Source organism: Argiope bruennichi, chromosome 7 (assembly GCF_947563725.1).
Source record: "Argiope bruennichi chromosome 7, qqArgBrue1.1, whole genome shotgun sequence".
Classification (NCBI taxonomy): domain Eukaryota; kingdom Metazoa; phylum Arthropoda; class Arachnida; order Araneae; family Araneidae; genus Argiope; species Argiope bruennichi.
In genome coordinates, this window is record NC_079157.1 from 117,884,733 (window position 1) to 117,904,653 (window position 19,921).

At 27.3% G+C, this 19,921-nt stretch overlaps 1 protein-coding gene across 1 annotated transcript; it reads right to left on the reverse strand.

Moving 5' to 3' along the window:
• Positions 1 to 7,176: 7,176 nt before the first annotated feature.
• On the reverse strand, positions 7,177 to 19,826 carry LOC129975253 (eukaryotic translation initiation factor 3 subunit D-like). The gene is made up of 15 exons (XM_056088296.1): positions 19,607 to 19,826; positions 18,616 to 18,661; positions 17,944 to 18,080; positions 17,212 to 17,300; positions 16,937 to 17,125; positions 15,432 to 15,564; positions 15,197 to 15,295; positions 14,689 to 14,737; positions 14,470 to 14,600; positions 13,645 to 13,727; positions 12,139 to 12,268; positions 11,619 to 11,761; positions 9,467 to 9,659; positions 7,358 to 7,448; positions 7,177 to 7,256 (listed from the first exon to the last, which is right to left on the reverse strand). The coding sequence occupies exons 1-15, from the start codon at positions 19,739 to 19,741 to the stop codon at positions 7,240 to 7,242; spliced, it is 1,665 nt and encodes a 554-aa protein (XP_055944271.1). The 5' UTR covers positions 19,742 to 19,826; the 3' UTR covers positions 7,177 to 7,239.
• Between the last annotated feature and the right edge of the window lie 95 nt (positions 19,827 to 19,921).

A 19,921-nucleotide genomic window follows, 5' to 3' on the forward strand; every position in this document is an offset into this window, starting at 1 on the left:
ATCAGAGTGAAGTTAAAATGCTGACTCCTGTGTAAACTCTTCACAGTAGGAAAGATTTAATGTCTCCGGTCATGACGGCAAAGCGTACAAGTAATTTTCATTTCGGTGACGTACGAAATCAAGAGAGGTTTTCTCCGAACTAATATAGGATAGTTGCCAAGAATTTCCTGAAGAAACGTGTGGGAACAGACAAACTATCCGCTGCTTACGCTCGACCGGAAGAAGAAAAGAAAATGGTTGGAAAGAACCAGACCGCGTATAATAGTTGAACAGTATCCAATGGAGCACTGAGTATTCCGCAGAGCATCATGGGATACTGTTGACTTCTATCAGAATCTAACTTTCCGAATCTTTTCTAATTACAGTTTGGTGTTTAATAAGTAGAAAGAGTGACGAGTTTTTATTATAATGAAAAACTATTTTTTATGCAAATGGATATAATGAGATTGAATTTAAAAGATCACATACTCAAACATATTAAGCTAAAAAAAATGAGTCGAGTACAGTCATAAAATCTAATAGTATATAATATAATATATATATATAATAAATATAAAATCTATATAGTATATAAAATTGAAAATCTGTTTGTTTTTATGTTTGAACCTCATGCAGTTCCTTACAACCTTATTACCATAATTTGTTATTCAACAGAGGAAGAATTATAATTATCTAAAGAAGAAGAATTTTTATTAAAGAAAACTCAATTATACGAATTCTAATATTTATTAAATCCAAATGATGGTAGAATTCGAACGAAATTGGGTATTCATGTCCCTTTGTACCTAGAAAAGTTTACTGCGTTTTAAACAGTCTCTCAGACTCTCTAAAGAGGTTGAATTTGGGTTGAAAGGTTTTATGCTTTTCTATCATAGCTTTTTGAAAAATCACCGCTCTAAAATTATTTTCATACCATCTCAAAATTTAAGACATGATAAAATCTTTTTACTGACATAAATTTCATTTCTTATCGGTTATTCATATATGTATATTAATTACTCCGTGAAAATTATTTACATGCGAGTTATCAAAATGTTGCAACTGCTGAAATTCTATTTTAGTAGCAGTTGATATTAAAACGCCTGATTACGACAATTAAACTTTTAATTGTGACATTCTTTCTCTTATCGAATTCGACCGATTCAATTCATCTTTATATATCCTTTAGAGATCCATCAAGTCACTGATAACCATTCTATTCTAGGAAAAAAAAGGGGGGGAAGGCGGTTTATCTGTCTTTCAAACACTGAAAATTTATCTTTCAAATCATCAAGAGAAGACATCATTTTTCATCATCAATTATTTATAGAACAATTAAAAATATTAATTGGAACAGAACTGAAATTAAAGATCACATGTTTTCAATTCCAGGACATTCAATATTTCGGCCATACAGGGGAATCGGGTACATGGCAGGAAATGGTTATTATATTAGTGGCAGCACATGGCAGCAGTTTACTGTTATATTAGTTACTATGGCTAACTTTGACAGTTTTGACTAATATATTTTTTGCCTTGGTGAGAATCTGGTATCTGATTCTCCCATATACCAATATTTCTTGAAATGAAAAGGCAGATTCTCACAGAACCAAATTCTACAGTGGAAGGATTGTAGTTAGATAATATCGCGTATTACTAGAAAAATTCGCTCCAAAGTATTGCTTAATTTATCAAAATAGTAAATACCAAGAAACTATATCGAATATTCCTTCCGTGTTATTCCTTAATCCATGGCATAAAAATATAAAAAAAATGAACTTCATAACAAAAGGTGTTATTATCCGGTTGGTTACTACTCCAGTCCTACTAAATAAATTTCGGCTATAATAAATGGCCACTCTTACTGACACGCCTACAATCAAGAAAAGGTTCATAGATCATATTCTCTTTGAACTGTTTGAAATACTCAATTCATAGAACAAATCTATAGCACAAGCATAATATTATGCTGGGTTTACATTCGGTCAGTAGGTAGCGCATGCGTAGAAAGGCTGAAGAATACTGTTTGGTCGATCCTAAGTAATTGTCCCGTCGGGACAACAACATGCAGCTGTATTGTATTTTTTAATTACTGCGCATGCGTTTGCAAAATTTCGCGGGGTTTTTTTTTTTTTTTTTTGGCGTGGAAAAATTGATTACTTATCATAGATTAATTCCAACATTTTTTGCTCTTTATTCTTTTGATGCGAGGTTGTGATTTTTTTTTTTTTCCTTCTTTTTATTTGCAATTTTTTTATATAGTTTTCCAAATTTAGGTATGTTGACCTTTTTATTTTATTTTACCATGTTTTTTTGTTTAAATATCCGTCATTTTAGTACGATACGCAGTGAAAAAGAAAAATTCAGTAACTCCAAAATGGTAATTTATAGCCAAGCACGGAATCCTCAACCTATCTTATGAAATTGTGACAAACATAAATGTCTCTTTCTGCACATGCGCTGCCTACTGAGCGTCTTATAAGTGACCGAGTCCATTTCTATCCATTTTTTTTTTAAAAAAAGAAATATTAATTATATGGGCTAAAAAGTCTTTAAGATGTCTTTTTTTTATAATTTCAATCTTTTAAGTTAAAATTTGATCTCTTAAAAACGACTTTGAACCTAGAAACTCTGTTTCTCCCATGGCCAAATGCAGCCGGATAATAGGAAGAGAAGACTCAAATTTTTACAGGTATTTATGCACTAAAGAAGTAATTACAAACCCCGACATTATGAATGTTTATTTATCAGGACTATTTAGAGTAGTAATTAATCATGTTTAATTCTCTTATGGATTTAATACAAAAAAACTTAACTACTTAGAAGTATGAATGTTTTGTTTTTTCTAACATACATGTAGGACAATTAAATGCAAGTGGAGCAGACGGTACAGCAGCTAGTTAAAAAATACAATTTCTTGAATTTCATCATTTAAGGTAATCATTTTTTTAAATACAAACAGTTTTTTTTTTTTAATTTCTTTCACGGTCTTTAAGAATGACAAGAAATTTAAACTAAAATTCCATTATTTGTGTATGAAGAAGACTCGAGTTAAAAGAATCAGCTTTACGCATCTGATGTTGCGTGCGGTCAATTTACAATCAACTCAGATCACGACGTTTCTGAAAAACGTTGCATTTTCCTATTAACTTTCTGCAATGCCATAATAAGCAGGTGCTTTTCCGTATGGGTTATGTAATGAAAATAAAAAAAGATTAAAAAATGAAATCTCGCGATTGCAAATTTCAAGTTACCATGTAAGACCATTATTATTTTTTAATTCATTATTTGTCTTAATTAATTTAAGTCATTAACCAGTTTAAAACAATAACGAGACTTCTCTATCCCCCCCTCTCTATATATAATAATTTTTTTAAACTGATTAATGACTTAAGTTAATTAAGACAATTCGTAAGAATTCAGAGAATGAATAATTTGGAAATCAAGTTGTAACTTTAGTTGGCGATAAATTGCCAAATGTGACAACCTTCTGCATTATTTTCTAATAACCCTAAAAGCGAAAAATTGATGCCTCAAAAGAGATAAATCGCCACTTTGTTGCCTACGCATTTTTAGGCTTCAAAAACCTCTAACCAAAACAACATCATGTTCTCACATGATAGTAATAATTTTTAAAAAATCTCAAAAGATGATCGGCAATAGATTTTTATGGTTATTTTTGAATTGTAAATTGGTTCTATATTCATAATTCGTGATTATTTGCAACTGGGGTGAATTAGAAGCCGAGTAGTTAGTTCGCAAAGGATATTGGCTATATTTCTTTTCAGATAAATCGTTTATATGTAACTTCCACTAAATCGTTTGACATTAAAGACGTGATCTTTTAATTATCTTACTTACTCTGCTTATTTATGATGGAGACAGTTTTATAATATCATAGCGTGTTCAAAAGATAATAAAATCTGCCATGTGTTTTCTAAAATTCGCGGTAGTGTAAATTCACTTCAGTCGTCTTGTAAGCTACGTAGATATTAAACAGAATAATTCCTACTTACTTTCAGTAATGGAGGAAAATGTCACAATTACTTGATGAAACAATGAAAACGATTTGAATGTCAAGGCAGCACAGTAATCTATTGTTTTAAATTAGGAATATGTATATATATTTAAAATTTGCCAAAAATGAGCAAAACTTCGCATAATTAAATTGATATCATTAACAAGAATATTTTTTTAATTTTAAAACAGTATAACATTTATTTTATAATGGAAAAACGTCAAATTTCAGCTTAATTTATCAAAACTAATTAAAATGTAAAAAAAAAATAATAATAATCGTTTCAAGGTGAACATTTTCATCCTCCAAGATATATTTGTGCCAAATTTGGTAACTGTAGGTCAAATGGTCTGATCTGCAGAGCTCCAACATACACTTACAACTTTATTATTAGTATAGATTATGTATGATTTACACATTCTTGTTTCTATAACTATTATATTTTTATATACATTTGCTTAATGCAGTGGTAATAATAACTGTGAATTACATTTACTCATTTTGATTGGATTTTCTTTCTTTTACAAGTAAATGCAATCTATAGGAAATATCTTGCCTATGAAATTTTATTTGAAATTCCATGTTCAAAACAAGGAAGGAAACATCAAACAAAGCTATTTATTCACCAGTGCGATTTAAAAAAGCATAACTAAATTAATCTATGAAATTATTTCCATCTTCAGATGCTCCATGTGTTACAGAAAATTGCTTACAGTGCTCAGTGGTGGATATAGATGTTCTGCTATTCTACGCTTCCTCTTTTAATCAAATGATCAATTTAGCTTCATAAATAAATATATAATTTATGTAATTATGATTTCAAACTGTCTAACATCCATGTACACAATATTACTTTGTTCAGTGACGAGCACACTCACTTTGACGTTCAGTGTTTATAAATATTCTAATAACTAAGTGAATATTATGAAACAAAAATCAAATTATACTTGATAATATGTACACACTGTTCTAATTTTTCATAATATATATATTTTTTTATAAATTTATTTTTCAATTAGGAAAATAAAATTCTTTAATTGACTTAAGCAGTTGCAGTCGGAACTCTTCCACTAATAATATTCAGGAAATGCATCTTTCAGTTCTCAGAGACTTTGAAAAACTCAACAAAATCTTCAATATTGTTAATAAAGAACTCGAAATCTATGATCCAAGACACCTAAAAACACCAGAAGACCAAGATGTCTGATAGGCAGTTAATCCATCGACAACTTACTTCAACTCCACACAAGAATTTCTGATTATGATTTCGATGATATTGTTGAATATTTAACAATCAATCTTTATTTTTCTTTATATAACAGCTTAAATTATAATTTAGCTTTTATTCTTATTATGCATTAATATGTATTGTTTCCAGATCAATAACAAATGTCCAGAGGTTACGAGTCTTTCAGCTCCAGCATTCCATGAACACTCCCGCAGATCAACTAAACAAGTGGCAATTTTGTCACAGTATTTTTTTAAAAAAAATCTAATCAACATATAATACTTCAAAAGATAACTTAAATTTCATCTATGTGGAACCTACGGCATTTATGCTTATCACGTCTCATCCACAACCACACCACTATAACCTTGATATATAATTTTCAAGGTCAATTTTTCCCCAGTATCTTACAAAATGTAATCAAATTCACGACCTTCAGCTCAAAATTATGCAGTCCCTCTCATAATAACCAATTATAAGGATGTTAATATAGCACAATTATATAAATTTGAATTCAAAATGTAAATATTATTCAATAATTTTTTTTTTAAAAAGTACCCCTAAGTATCAGGAAAAACTTTTTATGTATATACTGCAAGTCAAACATATAAAAATTAAGACATCCTTTCTGCAGTTTTTGTTCTTCTAAATTCAAAGAAAGAAAAGATTGCATTGGTCTTCAAATCAATCAATCGTTGGTGTGTGAGCAGTAAGTGGGCTTTCACAAGTTGCAGGATAGACAGGTCTGACTTGTGTTTCTCTAGCTTGCCGATTCATTTTCTGTCTTATAATGTTTTTGCCTTTTTCTACTCCTGTTGATTAGTGACCATTCACAGTGACAAGTTAAGTAAAGAGCATTGAATTATCAGAGTAGGAAAGTTCAATAAAAAACTAAAATGTAAATTTTTAAAAATAATTTTAGGGGACACTGCAACTATAATGGACAAGCCACCAATGAAGGAAATAAGATTACATCAGAGAATGAAGTCATGTAATGTGGTAGGCTACAAATGGTAACCCATAATTCTGTTAGTATAGAATATAAACCTACCAGATTATTAAACATATTAGTATTATATAAACCTAGAAGTAAAAACTCCAACCAAACAGAAATAGAAAAGACCACTAATTGTTACTTTATTATAATTTATTTCTAGTAATTAGCATACTGCAAGGCAAAGTCTGTTGTTGATTGTTATTTATGTATGTGCCCTTACTATATACGATTTATGCACTGGTATTATGTTTTGTCTTGAAATACAAGTAGAAAAAGTTTAAAAAAACGAATCATTTAGCAGTGACATGAACATCATATGAGCAGTATCATAAATTACATTTAAAGCATAGCATCTAAAATTGTTACTGCTTTTAATTCCTTTCAAAATATTTATATAAAAAAAGTTACCATCCCCCATTTTTTTTTTTTCTTTGGGGGAGGGAGAAGGAAAATTGAATTATTCATCATCAATAAGTTGAATAAAATTCAGTTAATTAGCTAATTAGCAAAGTTAAATGAAATAATTGATTTTCTTAATTATTTCTGTGGGAAACATCTGAAATTAAGGCAACTCTAAAAAAGTCTTCATAACCCCAAATAGAGTTACTACCCACATTTTATGAAATTCTTATTTACAGTTGAATTAAAACAGAAGTTTCATGAAGTGTTATGGAATAACACCAATGCCATCACAAAAGTTTTTAAACATACAAAATTATAAAAAAACATTAGATGATTTATAAATATTGTTATGAAATAAATAAACTACACTTATTTTGTTTAGATATTTTCACATATATCACCAATAAAAATATTTTATTTATAAAAATTAAATTTAGTATGTGTCTTATAGAAAGTAAATTATATGAAATAATTTTGTCGTTTATACACAAGTTAAGTGTCCAATGTATTTTGAATATAAATTGATTTGATCCAAATAAAAAAAAGCACAGCTTGAGAAGATAATCCTTTCAACTTTATTCTTTATTTGAAAATCTTCTAATGGAAATTGATAAACTAATCTTCTGCTCCTTCTGAAAGAAAAATAAAATAATATTATATCACATATATGAGAAATAACCTTTACACATATTAATAATAATAAAGTGTAATATAAAATAATAGGATCACTTACCATTTAGTTCATCATTACCCTCATCATCTTCCTCTTCATCATCTTCAGTTTCAAAAGTGTTGTCAGGAATATCATACAGACGGATAACAGGCTAAATGCATAAAAATAAGTAGTTGTGAAAAATAGTAAAAAATATACTAGCATGCATATATATTTGCTAAACATGCTGACATAACATAGCTTTAACTACTAATTATCAATAAATATTTTATACATAAAAAAGTTATATCAATTAATTTAGCAAAAGCTTAGAAAAAAATTCAGTTGCTTAAAATTCTTCATTAAATATTTATGAATGTTTTAAATTGATGAATTAATATAAGTTAAACCTTAAAAACAACAACAAAAGAAAAAAAAAGAACATGGCTTGAATAAAGTTAGAAATCAATCAGCATTTCATTGAATTTAATTTAATAGTACTTTATTTAATCACATTTTTTTAAGCAAATAAGTTTCAATCTCCATTTAAATATAAAACCAAGACCGGATTAATATGTTTAACCCTTTGACGAGTGGTGGTATCACAGTGAAACCACTACTTCCTAAAAATTATTACTAAATGTGTAGTGGTTTCTGATCGAAACCAAAGGCTCTAAAATAATATTCTAATTTTAATAATTGCCAACAGACTAGTTATTACCTCTCTTGCGTACAAAAAAATGTGTAATTATTAATGCTTCTTCTTGATAATTTCAATTTAATTTTTTCAACAAGCACAAACAAATTCAAAATGCACTCATAAATTTATTGTATGAAAGCTGTCTACAATATACATATTTTTTTCAAATCAAACCGCAAAAGAAAAGTTCTTCATACTTAAAATCTTTTTAGGTGGTTTCAGAGACATACCACCAAGCATCTACGACATGAGATTCTCTACCACTTGAAACATGTTAGCGAAACAGATCTGTTTTCCTCCCCCTGACTCTCTTAGTCAAGTGGCTGATAATGGGGGTTTTGCCATGTGTTTTGTGAGTGAGGAATTTATTTACAATTGAGTAAGGTTTATATGAATAGGATGGTTGAAATTTTCACTTTTCAGTTGTGTTCTTCTTGTATTAGCAAGTAACCAAACTATGAGGATGTTAAATATATTTTCCAATATAGTATATAAAATATTGTTTCTTCATAATTTGAATATAGTGTTGATTGTATTTGAAGTCTAAATGCCATGTAAATAACTTGCCATTGTTAGCTTTATTTGAGGATTACTTGCAATTAAAAATTGTTTATTTTTCTTATATATATTTTTTTCATGTTGTAAGATTGTATAAGGAGTTTTCAATGACAATATTATAAGTTTTAGTATTTCCATAAATAAATAATGAATAATTATGTTACAAAACGAATGAAAAAGTATTAATTATTCATAAGAACAGTATGCCGTAGGTGCGCAGTAGTACTCCAGTGAAACCACCACCACCTTCATGGTGCAGTCTACTATAAATTTTTTTAAAGGTATTTTTCTCTTTCCTTAGATCCTAAGCCTGTAAATTAATTACATAACTTACAAAAATTCAGAAATTTTATGTTTGTGCACTTCAAAGGGTAATAAACAAACACTTTTTTTCTCTCTTTCAGAATTACAATAATTTACAAATGCTGTTGAATCAGATATTACAATTCAATCAACACTGAATTATAGGGGGAGTGGAAAGGATTTGATTTTAACCAATGAAGAATAAGATCAAATTAATGTGAAAAAAAAATGTAGGATATAATACTGGAGGTATTTTAAAAAATAAAGAGCAACATTTCTTCACCACATGCTTTCAAACATTCAAAGGTAATTTCAATCTTGCACGCTGTTTTATTTGATAACTCATTTCATATCAATGAGTGAAGCATTCACAAGATGGACAATCAAAACAGAAATCTCCTACAATTGATTTAAAACCTGAGAAAAGCAATTTCCTATTTCACTATCAAAATCCCTAATTAATAATGATATTTTAAGATTTTACTCATTCATTATTAAGAAATAAAGTAAATAGCTTTTTTATTATTATTATTTAAATCTGTTTAATGAGTGTGCGCTTTGCATTAGTTTAATGAGAAATGAGGCAAAGAAATTATTGAACAATCATATAAAAGACAGAGATAACATACTTTGTTCGGATCTTTCATTATAAGGTATTTGCCTTCCTTTAATTTCATGCACTGATCAATGATACAACGAAGGATGCCCCAAGCATTGTCCATATTCAAATTGATTTGATCAGCAAATTCTTTCGGCTTAAACTGTTGAGTACCCAAAATAGCATGTTTGGCTGAATCTCGCACATGAACACGGGACACATATCTAAAATAAAGCAACATTTTAAGAATTAAAAGAAAAAAAAAAAAAAAAAAAGTTGCCAACAATGAAATCTTTTAAATTATAAAAAGTTCTTAATATAAATAAGAAAATGTACATCTCATACATAAATCCAGGAATGTACGTAAAAATTACACTGAAAAAAAATTCTCGGTAGAATAAAGACCTTTCATAAATTTTTAATCTTGAATACATCTATCTATCTGAAGATCATTTCTTCATTCTCAATATTTCTTTAAAAAAACTCAGAATTAAATTATTGCATGATTGAATATCTCATTAATTGTTTTTAATTATCATTCAGATTATAAAGTTATGAAATTCTGATAATATAAATAGTTAATATGAAATATAAATGTTTTATGAAATTTATTTTTAAAATGCATGAAAAATGATAACACATGGCAGTTATGAAAAATGTTATCAATGAAATTACTTTAAGCTCACCAGTTTAAACCAAATAAAAATTAATAGCATTTATGTAAACTTTCAATTTAGGCACTTACAGTCGATTGCTTTTAAAAATGGAGAATTACTAAAAAGATATTAAGCTTTAAATTTCCACTTAATTTTAAAAGATGGTATTATATTAAAAACTAATCATAACATTTATTTTGATCTCATATTCTAATTTATTTGTCGATATTTTTTACAATTTTATCCATAATTACTTCATTTAATGAAATTTCCAAAAATTCCTATTTATAATATTATAAGTCACTGACTTTTGGCAAATTTCTGTACTCCTAATCAAATCTCATCCTTTCTGTTAAGATATACAGAAAAATATTTTTGTTCAAATGCTAGCAAATTTGTCAGTTGAATTAACGTACATTTCTCTAATTTATACTATAATTATTTTGAAAAAATGTTAATTAATCTTAATAATTCATAATTATTAGTCTTAAGTAATTTTCAAAGATTTATTTTATTTTCTGTATTATTTTAGCAGTCTCGATGATTCCCGAAATGTGTAAAAAAAGCAGTATTTGGTGCACTTTTTCAATTTCACTTGGTTACTGCTTTTTAGATTGAAATCAAAATTTGTCTAGATATATGTTTAACAACAAAAACAGCAATCTTCATTCAACATTAAAAAAGTCTGAATTTCAGCTAAATTATATACATTTTCAGACATAATTTTTCTACAACTAAAGAAGTATTGTTTTAATGTGTGCTTCAGAATAACAAGAAACATTTAGAAATATATATTTTTTGATAGATTGTACTAGTGCTTATCACACAATCCAAAAACGAGGATATGATGTTTGCAGATGTAGAGTATTCAAATAAAAGTTTCTTTGAAGAAGACAGTTGCATAATAACAATTAATTCAATTCCAAAAACCTTCATTTAAAATCTTCCAGTTAAAACTTCATACATGAGATAATAATAAGAAGGATGTGTGATTTCAAGAGTAGGACTATTACCCTTATGTATGTAATTTGAGCTACATTCTCGATTGGCCAATTCTCATTTTGACAATATCTAATGATCTATCTATTAACAAATCTCACTATAGCTAAAAAAAAAAAAAAAAAAAAAAAAAATCTTTAGGGGTACTTGAAATTATGCATGTATTAAGGTAAGCTTTGCACATTAGAAGTACTGAAGACTTCCATACATAACTGAATAGAAGAAGTCACTAAAAAAATGTTGGACAAGACAGAAGGATAATCTTCATGATTGGTTTTAAAATTGTTTTGATGAAAATGTATACCTATATACCTCCCAAAAATTGTAATTGACATGTCATACTAATTATTTCTACAACAAAGCATACAATCTACGGAATTACTTCTTTTAAAAAAATATGCATGTACTTCGCCTATATATGTTATGTGAAAACCAAGGTTCAAGATTACCTCAACCATAAAGCTTGTCAAATTACATTGCTTTCAATGGGTAATATGAAGTTGTACACTAAATAATCACAATAATTACCCAAATTTAATTTGATCAGAACCAGCCAATAATGCCTGAACAGTCCACTTGGCAAGTTTGCAAGAATTATTCTTCAGTTCATTAGCCAGAACAGCACCTCTCTGAGTATCCAACTTCTGACGCCAATCAATATTTCCAGAACACTATAGATAAATTATATAAAAATATTAATATGAACATTAAACCAAAATGATGATCAATACTTCCTGTTAAAGATAAATTTATTAGCTCTAAAATTAAAGTGGCTTATGTGTATATATAACTGCTTTTTTTTTTTTTAAGTAAAGCAATATTTCTTTATAATTAAATATGTCTACAATCACTACACAAAATTTAAATTCTATTAAAATTTCTTTCACTTTATTAAAAATAGGAAACAAAATGTATGAGAAAAAAACATTATAAAATGGTTATTGCTTAAGGCCTTTTCTTTTTAATTTCTACAATAATATTAAAGTATAATTGATAAAGTAAAGAATGAATGATACAAAATAACAATATGTATTTGCAAAACACTTACTCTTGGATCCCATTCATTCAAAGCTTTAATATTTATGAACTGAGGCTCAGAGTTAGGGCCTAACATAACAGCATCATGTTCACAGCGGACAATCAATTCTACATTATCCCCAAGGTCCCACATACGATATCTGGAATAGACAAGAATTTTAATCAATATAAGACTGTTAATTATTTATAATAAAAAAATCTAATGCTAAAATAAATAATGCTAATAAAATAAAGTAATAAAAATCTAGTCAATCAAAATAACTATATCGGTTTGCAATTAATATCATGATATAAAAATAAAACATTTCAGAATTAAACATAAGGCAATTGAGTAAGATTAAATATTTGAATTTCTCAAAATAAATTAAACAATTGTTTCATCATCATCATACCTTTTAAGGCTGATACACTTAGAGTACCAATACGATTTCATCTCCACATTAGACCTAAAATTTTCTTACTTTACTTGGTTGGTCGTTTTATACCTTTACGTGTAATTGTGGATAATGATCGATAGAAATTCTTTTTGTTGTCAAAAGAGACCAGAGATATTATCTTCCAATTACTTAAAATAAGATAGTATTTTTCTTTCGTTTTCCTCCCCTCCTTTGAATCTATATTACAAGAGAATGTTATATTTTCTCATAGCCCATAATCTAATGAAATAAAAAAAATTAAGATGATTAATTATAAATTTTTAGGAATGCTAAGGGCAGCAGAAATAAACTGTGACTTCAAAAAAAAAAAAAAATCATACCCCCCCCCTTTTTTATATTGCAGTTTTCAATCATATTGAGTTCTAATGTTAATTAATTTTGAAAGTAAGAATGAAAATTCAAATTTGACCAATCAAAAATGAATTAAAAAAGATATAAAGAAAAAGTTCCTGAAATGTAATTAATTTAAACTTTAAAATTTTTATGATTAAAATATTTTTAAATACAATTTATATTGTCTCTAAGTGGGACATATTGATTATGCTTGTTTCAATCTGCAGTAAAATACATTTACATAAGGATAAAGCAAATTTATGTTTATTAATCTGTTTATTCTTTAAAATAAAAACAAAAGCCTGATTAAAAAGAAGAATTTACAGCATTAATCAGCTATTTAGATTTTTGATTAATATATATATGAAGCTTCCAACTAATTTTTTTACCGCATGAATGTTAAAAAACTAAATACTTTTATTTGATACTTAAAATATATTTCTCATAATGAGCCAGTTTTCTGAATTTTAAAAAAGCATAACAGTTTACATAATTTAGTTTTTCATAATAATTTTTTAAAATTTTAAAAAACTTTTTAAAATGAAGGAAGCTGAAATTTCAAAGAAAGGATAATATATTAATAAAAAGCAATATAGAAATTTTAATCACATAAATATTTTTTGTAATTTATTTGTTTTCTTAAATAACATTATCATGGAATGGTAAAACCCCCCAGAAATTTCACTTTAGATGATGACTGCTTGTTTATAATGAAATAAATTGACATTAGCAATTTTTCCCCTCACCTATAAGCAACTGATGCAACCTCTCCATCTTCATCAGCTTGAATAAATGGATTAGGATTTTCTAAAGAGTACTTTTCTTCTCCCTAAAGAAAGAAAAATAGATATAAGAGTGCAATTCTTTAATTATAGATATTACTTTAGGATGTACCAAAACAAAAATATATACCATCTTTTAACAATTTTAAAACTGCTTAATTATCAAATAAAATAATCTATTTAAAATATAGTTTAAAAAATGAATATATCAATAATAATGAAATAATTGTATCTATGAAAATTGCATTCTATAATTGCAAATGAACTCTTTTTATTTAGAATAATGCTTGTTAAATATGACAGATAAGATAATTGATATAAAGTGTTATATAATATGTTGCATATATTTCAGATATTACCCATAGGTTGCAATTCTTTTGCTCATTCTTTCAGACTACCCATATTCACAAATTATGTAAGCGTTTTCTCATCAATAACGCCAATATTTCTCTGGGCCTTTCATAAGTGTAAAAAAAGGGTAATATTGTAATTTTTTGTAAGTTTAATTTTATTGGTTTTTGTTGCGCACACAAGAATCACACAAAACACTTTAATTGTAATAAAAACATAGAATTGAGTAATAAAATTTGGATGAGACCAACAGAAATTTCAATACTAAAAATGAAAGTAAATTATTTTGAATTGAAGAATAACTTTACAATAAATCTTAAAGTCAGTATATTTACGAATAAGATGGAAAACAATGTTGTTTCGGATATAAAAAACATACATATATATATAAATATTAGAAAAATATTAAAGGATTTATATGACATATAAATGTTTTACCATCTTAAGAACTTGTTGAGAGAAGTTATGGTTAATGAAAGTTGCTTCCAAGGCCAAATTTCTAGGAGAATTGATACTATTTCCTTCCTCATGAGGTGGCTCAGCAGCAGTTTCGTTTACAGTCAATAAATCTGCAAAGTTCAGAATGATTATAAAATAGTATAGAGAAAACTTTAAATATTGATTCAGAAAAGATGAATAATAATTAAAAAAACATACCAAATTCAGAATCATCCCTCTTATCAAAAAACAATTTGTTCCCAACACGCTGTGAAAAAAAAAAAAAAAACATCCAGTTAAATAACAATTTTGTTAGTATACTACAATTAATTAATTCAATTTAATAACTACAATCTAATTTTTAGATCTTAAAACATTAAGGACCACAATGAAATCTGTAAAATATATGTCTGGGTTTACATGTTTTTGGAAAAACTTGTACATGCTAAAATCCTCATACTTTGTTATTTATGAAGCAATAACAGACGGGATGCACAACACAAGAAAACTTGTGAGTGGTCCTTAATATGATAATTTATGTATATTATAAAAGCATTATGAAATCTTGAAATCTAACTTTTTGAAAATTACTACTTGGTGCTAATAAATATAACAACTTATATATATAAACTGAGTATATATATATAAGTTGTTAAAAATGTAGAAGAATAAATCAAACATGAAAAAAATCAGATTAAATAAAAATAGATTAAAAACTTATACATACTTGAACAACAACATCCCAAGAGTAAACCGATCGTGTAGCACACATAAGAGTAGCAATTATAGAATCAGTAGCAAACACAGTTCCTTCTGACTTGGTAAGCTATACAAACAATTAAATAAATAAAACATAAATGTTATTACTTAAATATATTATTAAAAAGGCAAATCATATTAAAAAAATTTCAACTTTATTTTAAATTGCTAAATAAAAGCCATTCAATGAGAGTAAAAATTACCTGACGGATGATTGGATCATCAGTAGTAGTTACTTTGTGGAAAATCCTATTAACTCTCTGAAGTGGTTTTTCCAGTTTACATGTTACTCTATCATATGATTTATCATAATATTCAACAGCTCCACAAGTGTATCTAAAATGAAAATTTAGCTATTAATAAAATTTTAAATTAGAATCTGAGATGGGGTTTCAGAAAGAAAATTCCATTGAAACAAATATATCATATAAAATATATGTGAGAGTAGGAAATATAGCAACCTATAACCAAAAAAAATACCATAATGCAGTTTCTATGAATGGCACATTTATAGCAAAAGTCATTTACATTTTTTAAAAAAAAGGGCAGGGCTGGATTTTCTATCTCATCTAGAGAATACACACACTAGTTCCTGCACTCACAGTTTTTCCAGTGTTTATTTATTATTTTATATAAAATAACAAAGAGAAAAATATGTTATAGATTCTTATTTACCCCTGTCCTTGAATAAATTTTAATTTAAGAGATCAATTTTAAGAGAAGACAAGTTTAAAGGTGTTTTTGCTTTAGAAATAAGTTCTTGATAAAGTTTAAGTACATTTCTATTAAAGCAAGTTGCAACTTGTATTCAAAAGAATATTAATAAATAAAATATTAACCATAGTTTGTTATATGAATTTTTATTTCCGAAAAGTACAGATGCTTCACTTTAGTAGCTATATTATGCACATATTAGATTTGGGGCCAATTATTGGCAGGGCCAATTTTTTTAAACCTATTTTTGCTATGCAATCTTTCATTACATATAAAAAATATCAAAATTACCAGCTTAATAGACTAAATTATTTAAAGATTATTACTTAGGAGTGCTTTAGCAATTCTAATGCAAAAGGTTGAAATTTAGATAATAAAATAGTTAAGTAAGAGAAATTTCTCTAAAAAGATTATAAAATTGCAGTTTCAAACAAGCCTTTTAAAAATTGGCTAAAACCCATGACATTCTTGATAATAAAAAGAGCAGAAAAGTTAAAAGAGTTTCCAAGGCATTGCGATTTTACTTAAGAATATGTAATAACCACAGAATATTAATGAATTTAAGCACCTCTTTCGATGGACAAGAAAAAGAAACAACTATATTATTATCAGAAATGTTTTCTTTCAGACAGGGATGATTATGGACTTGTTTATAATTTGAGATCGTAAAAATGAATTTTATGTCCCCCCCTTTGCTAAAACAATATAAAAGAATAGGACTTTATTACAATCTTCACTATCTGCAATTTAAGAAATCAAACAGGATTTCATTCGTAGCACTGAGTCAATTTCCCCTCTTATTCTGTGAAACCAGTAGGCTTCACAGCCAATTTAATCAAATTAAGATTTATTCTTGTGTATTTTTGCTAAAATCAAGAATAAAGAATTGTATTTATTATTCTTGTGAAACCTTCATTACAAAGAAAATTAAAAGGTATTACATATGAGATAATGAGGCACTGCTTTAAATATATTATTATGAATATCTACTCACACATCTTTTCCCTCAGTGACATTAGGAAGGGAAAGTTTTCCAAGTCTAGGAAAATCCATTTCTTCAATAACTTGCCATTCTGGTCTAACAGTTACAGAAGCATCACGATTCTTGACAGGAGCTTGACCTTTATTATCAAATTTGTGGCGCATTTGTTTCTGCCACTTACGAACTTGTTGGATTCTGTCCCTATAATTACATAAATAATAAAAAAATAATTAATAGTTGTTTTTTTAAATCCTGAAATAATAAAATTCTAATGGAAAACAATGTACCTTTCTCGCCCTTTAGCTGTCTTGGATAATACTTGCATTTGTGCCTGTTGGGCTTGCTTCATACGTTCTCGATTACGCAGATTTCGTTGCTGGAAGAAAAAAAGGTATTTAAGTCAAATGATCAAAAAATAACCATTCTAATTACAACTTTCTAGAATAATTAAAGTGAAGTTAAAAAAAGCAAGATAAGAGTGAAGAAACATAATAAAAGAGCAAATAATATAACAATGTCCATACAACAGCAAAATATAAACATAATCTAACTCGTAGTGTTTAACTATTTTGCACATTATCCATTCGATAATATTTCTACAAATATAAACATTATGGTAGTGTTTTTGACGCGATTTGGAATTCAAAGAAAAGGTCTTGAGATGTTAGAATAGCAAAATTCTAGTTTAATACATTTATTTTAGAACTATCACAATTTAAAATTATTTTTAAAATCAGTGAAATATGGTGAATAATTCATCTGATTGAATTTTAAATTAAAATAAAATAAAAATGGTAACTAAAACAACGAGAATTTAATTCGTGCATAAAACATTCATTTGTGAATATATTTTATGCATTTAAAATACAAGACATAAAAGTACCTTCATTCCGAGCTATATTAGATGCATCATTTACTATTTTTATTAAATATTTTATACTTACAAATCAAAAGAAAAAAAAATGGAAGGAACACAATACAACAGAAGGATCAATATAAAATCTAAAATAAATAAGTACCTGATTCATACGGAAGCGACCTCTATGATGCATGGGTTTATGAACTCTTGTAGTATCAACCAATTGGAAAGTTGTTTCATCCTCTTCATGAAAGTAAGCATATTGACTACCAGCACCAAACTGACTTTGATATTTATCTGACAAATAAAAATTGAATTGTATATATGAAAATACAGGCATATGCTGAAGGAATCTTTATGATACAGTAATAACTCGAAAATTTGATAATTTTAATAAACAGCACTTCTAATACAAACAAAATGTAATATAAATGCAGAATTAATATCCAAATGCATGGTTGAAATTCAATATTAATAATGATTTAATTGAAAGAAACTAATTTAAAACAAAAAAATCATTATAGTTTTATAATTATGATTTAGAGAATATATATACGAAATCTATAAGATTGAAATTTTCAACTGCAAATGTTCATTCAAGGACAGCATTCTTTAAACCATATGTTTTAAAGCAATAAAGGAGAATTATCATTTAATATCCAGAACAGTTAGCATACAGATAATGCACCAATTTCAAGTAAAATGAATAATGAGATACAGCAATATTTGTTTTTCTAATTTACAATAAGGTCTGAATAAACATAGCAGAATTAAAAGTTTTGTAAGATGGATAGCTGAAAATGTATGCACTTGCATGTAATAGCATACTTACTAGCATAACGTCGATCTTGATAAGTGTTCCCAGTCCAATCAGCAACCTGTACAAGAGAAGTATTAAAGAAAATGAGATATTTAAAGTGACAAGCTTTTTTATATGAATCAACTCCATAAAAGCTCACTAAAAAAACATCAGTTCATTAGCATAACAGTGTGATTTTAGTCGGTATCATATAAACAAACTACTGTCTCATTAATTTAGTAATCAAAGACATACAGTAAATTAGACACATTTTCTTCAAAGCAAATAAAACTAATAATATAATATATTCAGAGACAAATATACACTTTAAAATAAATCTACTATTATTATGACAAGTCTAAATTTAAAAGTAGGCCAAGGAATTCTTATAATTAGCATTTGTTAACAATCCAAGGAAGACTTCTTCCTTGGATTGTTGACAAAAGGATGACAGAATGAACTATAAACAAATATGCCAACAATCTAGAATGCACGCAATGATTTATTGCTGATACTAATAAAAACATTTTTATTACTTACAATTTCATAATAACAATATCCTCAACTCTAGCACATTTAATGCATTTCTACAGAAATAAGTAGGTCTCTCACTTTTGATAAAACAGTAATGCTAACAAAGAATGGGGAGAAAAAAAATCCATTTCCACATGTTCAACATTTCATCAGCTACAAATAAACTAAAAGAAATATCTTGCTATAAATAGGGCCTACAAGCTTTATGAGATTAGAACGATGATGAATTTATAAAATATAATATACATTTTTTTAACTAATGTAATTAAGCTAACCAATAAAAATTTATGGGGGAAAAATGTTGCCCAATACATGAGCATCTAAATGTTACTTAATATTCCAAAATTTTAAACATAAATTGTTCACTAAGTTTATCAGATATACTAGCATTGATATAATTAGTTTAATTCGCATCTGATTTTGCTTTTAAATTTAGAAACAATTTACCATTTGTATAAAAATTTAATTAAAAGTAGGCTTCACACTTTACCTTTCCTAGTCGATCATTTTTCGAAAACTGCTGGTATGGCATATCCAAAAATTGTTCGGGTAAAGAACAAGGTCCCCATCCTGTAGGATTGTCTTGAATATTAGGAATTTTAAAATGATAACTTGATTCTGTCATTTTGTTTATGTGCAATATGTACACAATTTTCTTCACAAAACTATGTTAACACATGCCGCCGCTGCCAACTTGCAGGAACGAACGAATTCTCACATAGACACAGACACAGTTTGCAAAATTATTAAGATAATTTTTTTATTGAATTCTAAAATTAACACCAATTATCATTAAATGTATGTA

Excerpts from the sequence above, each read along its gene's own strand:
- LOC129975253 (XM_056088296.1), bottom strand. The coding sequence starts at position 19,741 with ATGACAGAATCAAGTTATCATTTTAAAATTCCTAATATTCAAGACAAT. Across the intron at positions 15,565-16,936 it reads GTCACTGAGGGAAAAGATGT|ATACACTTGTGGAGCTGTTG; the intron begins GTGAGTAGATAT and ends TTTTCATTTTAG. Across the intron at positions 14,738-15,196 it reads CTTGGGATGTTGTTGTTCAA|CGTGTTGGGAACAAATTGTT; the intron begins GTATGTATAAGT and ends TTTTTTTCACAG.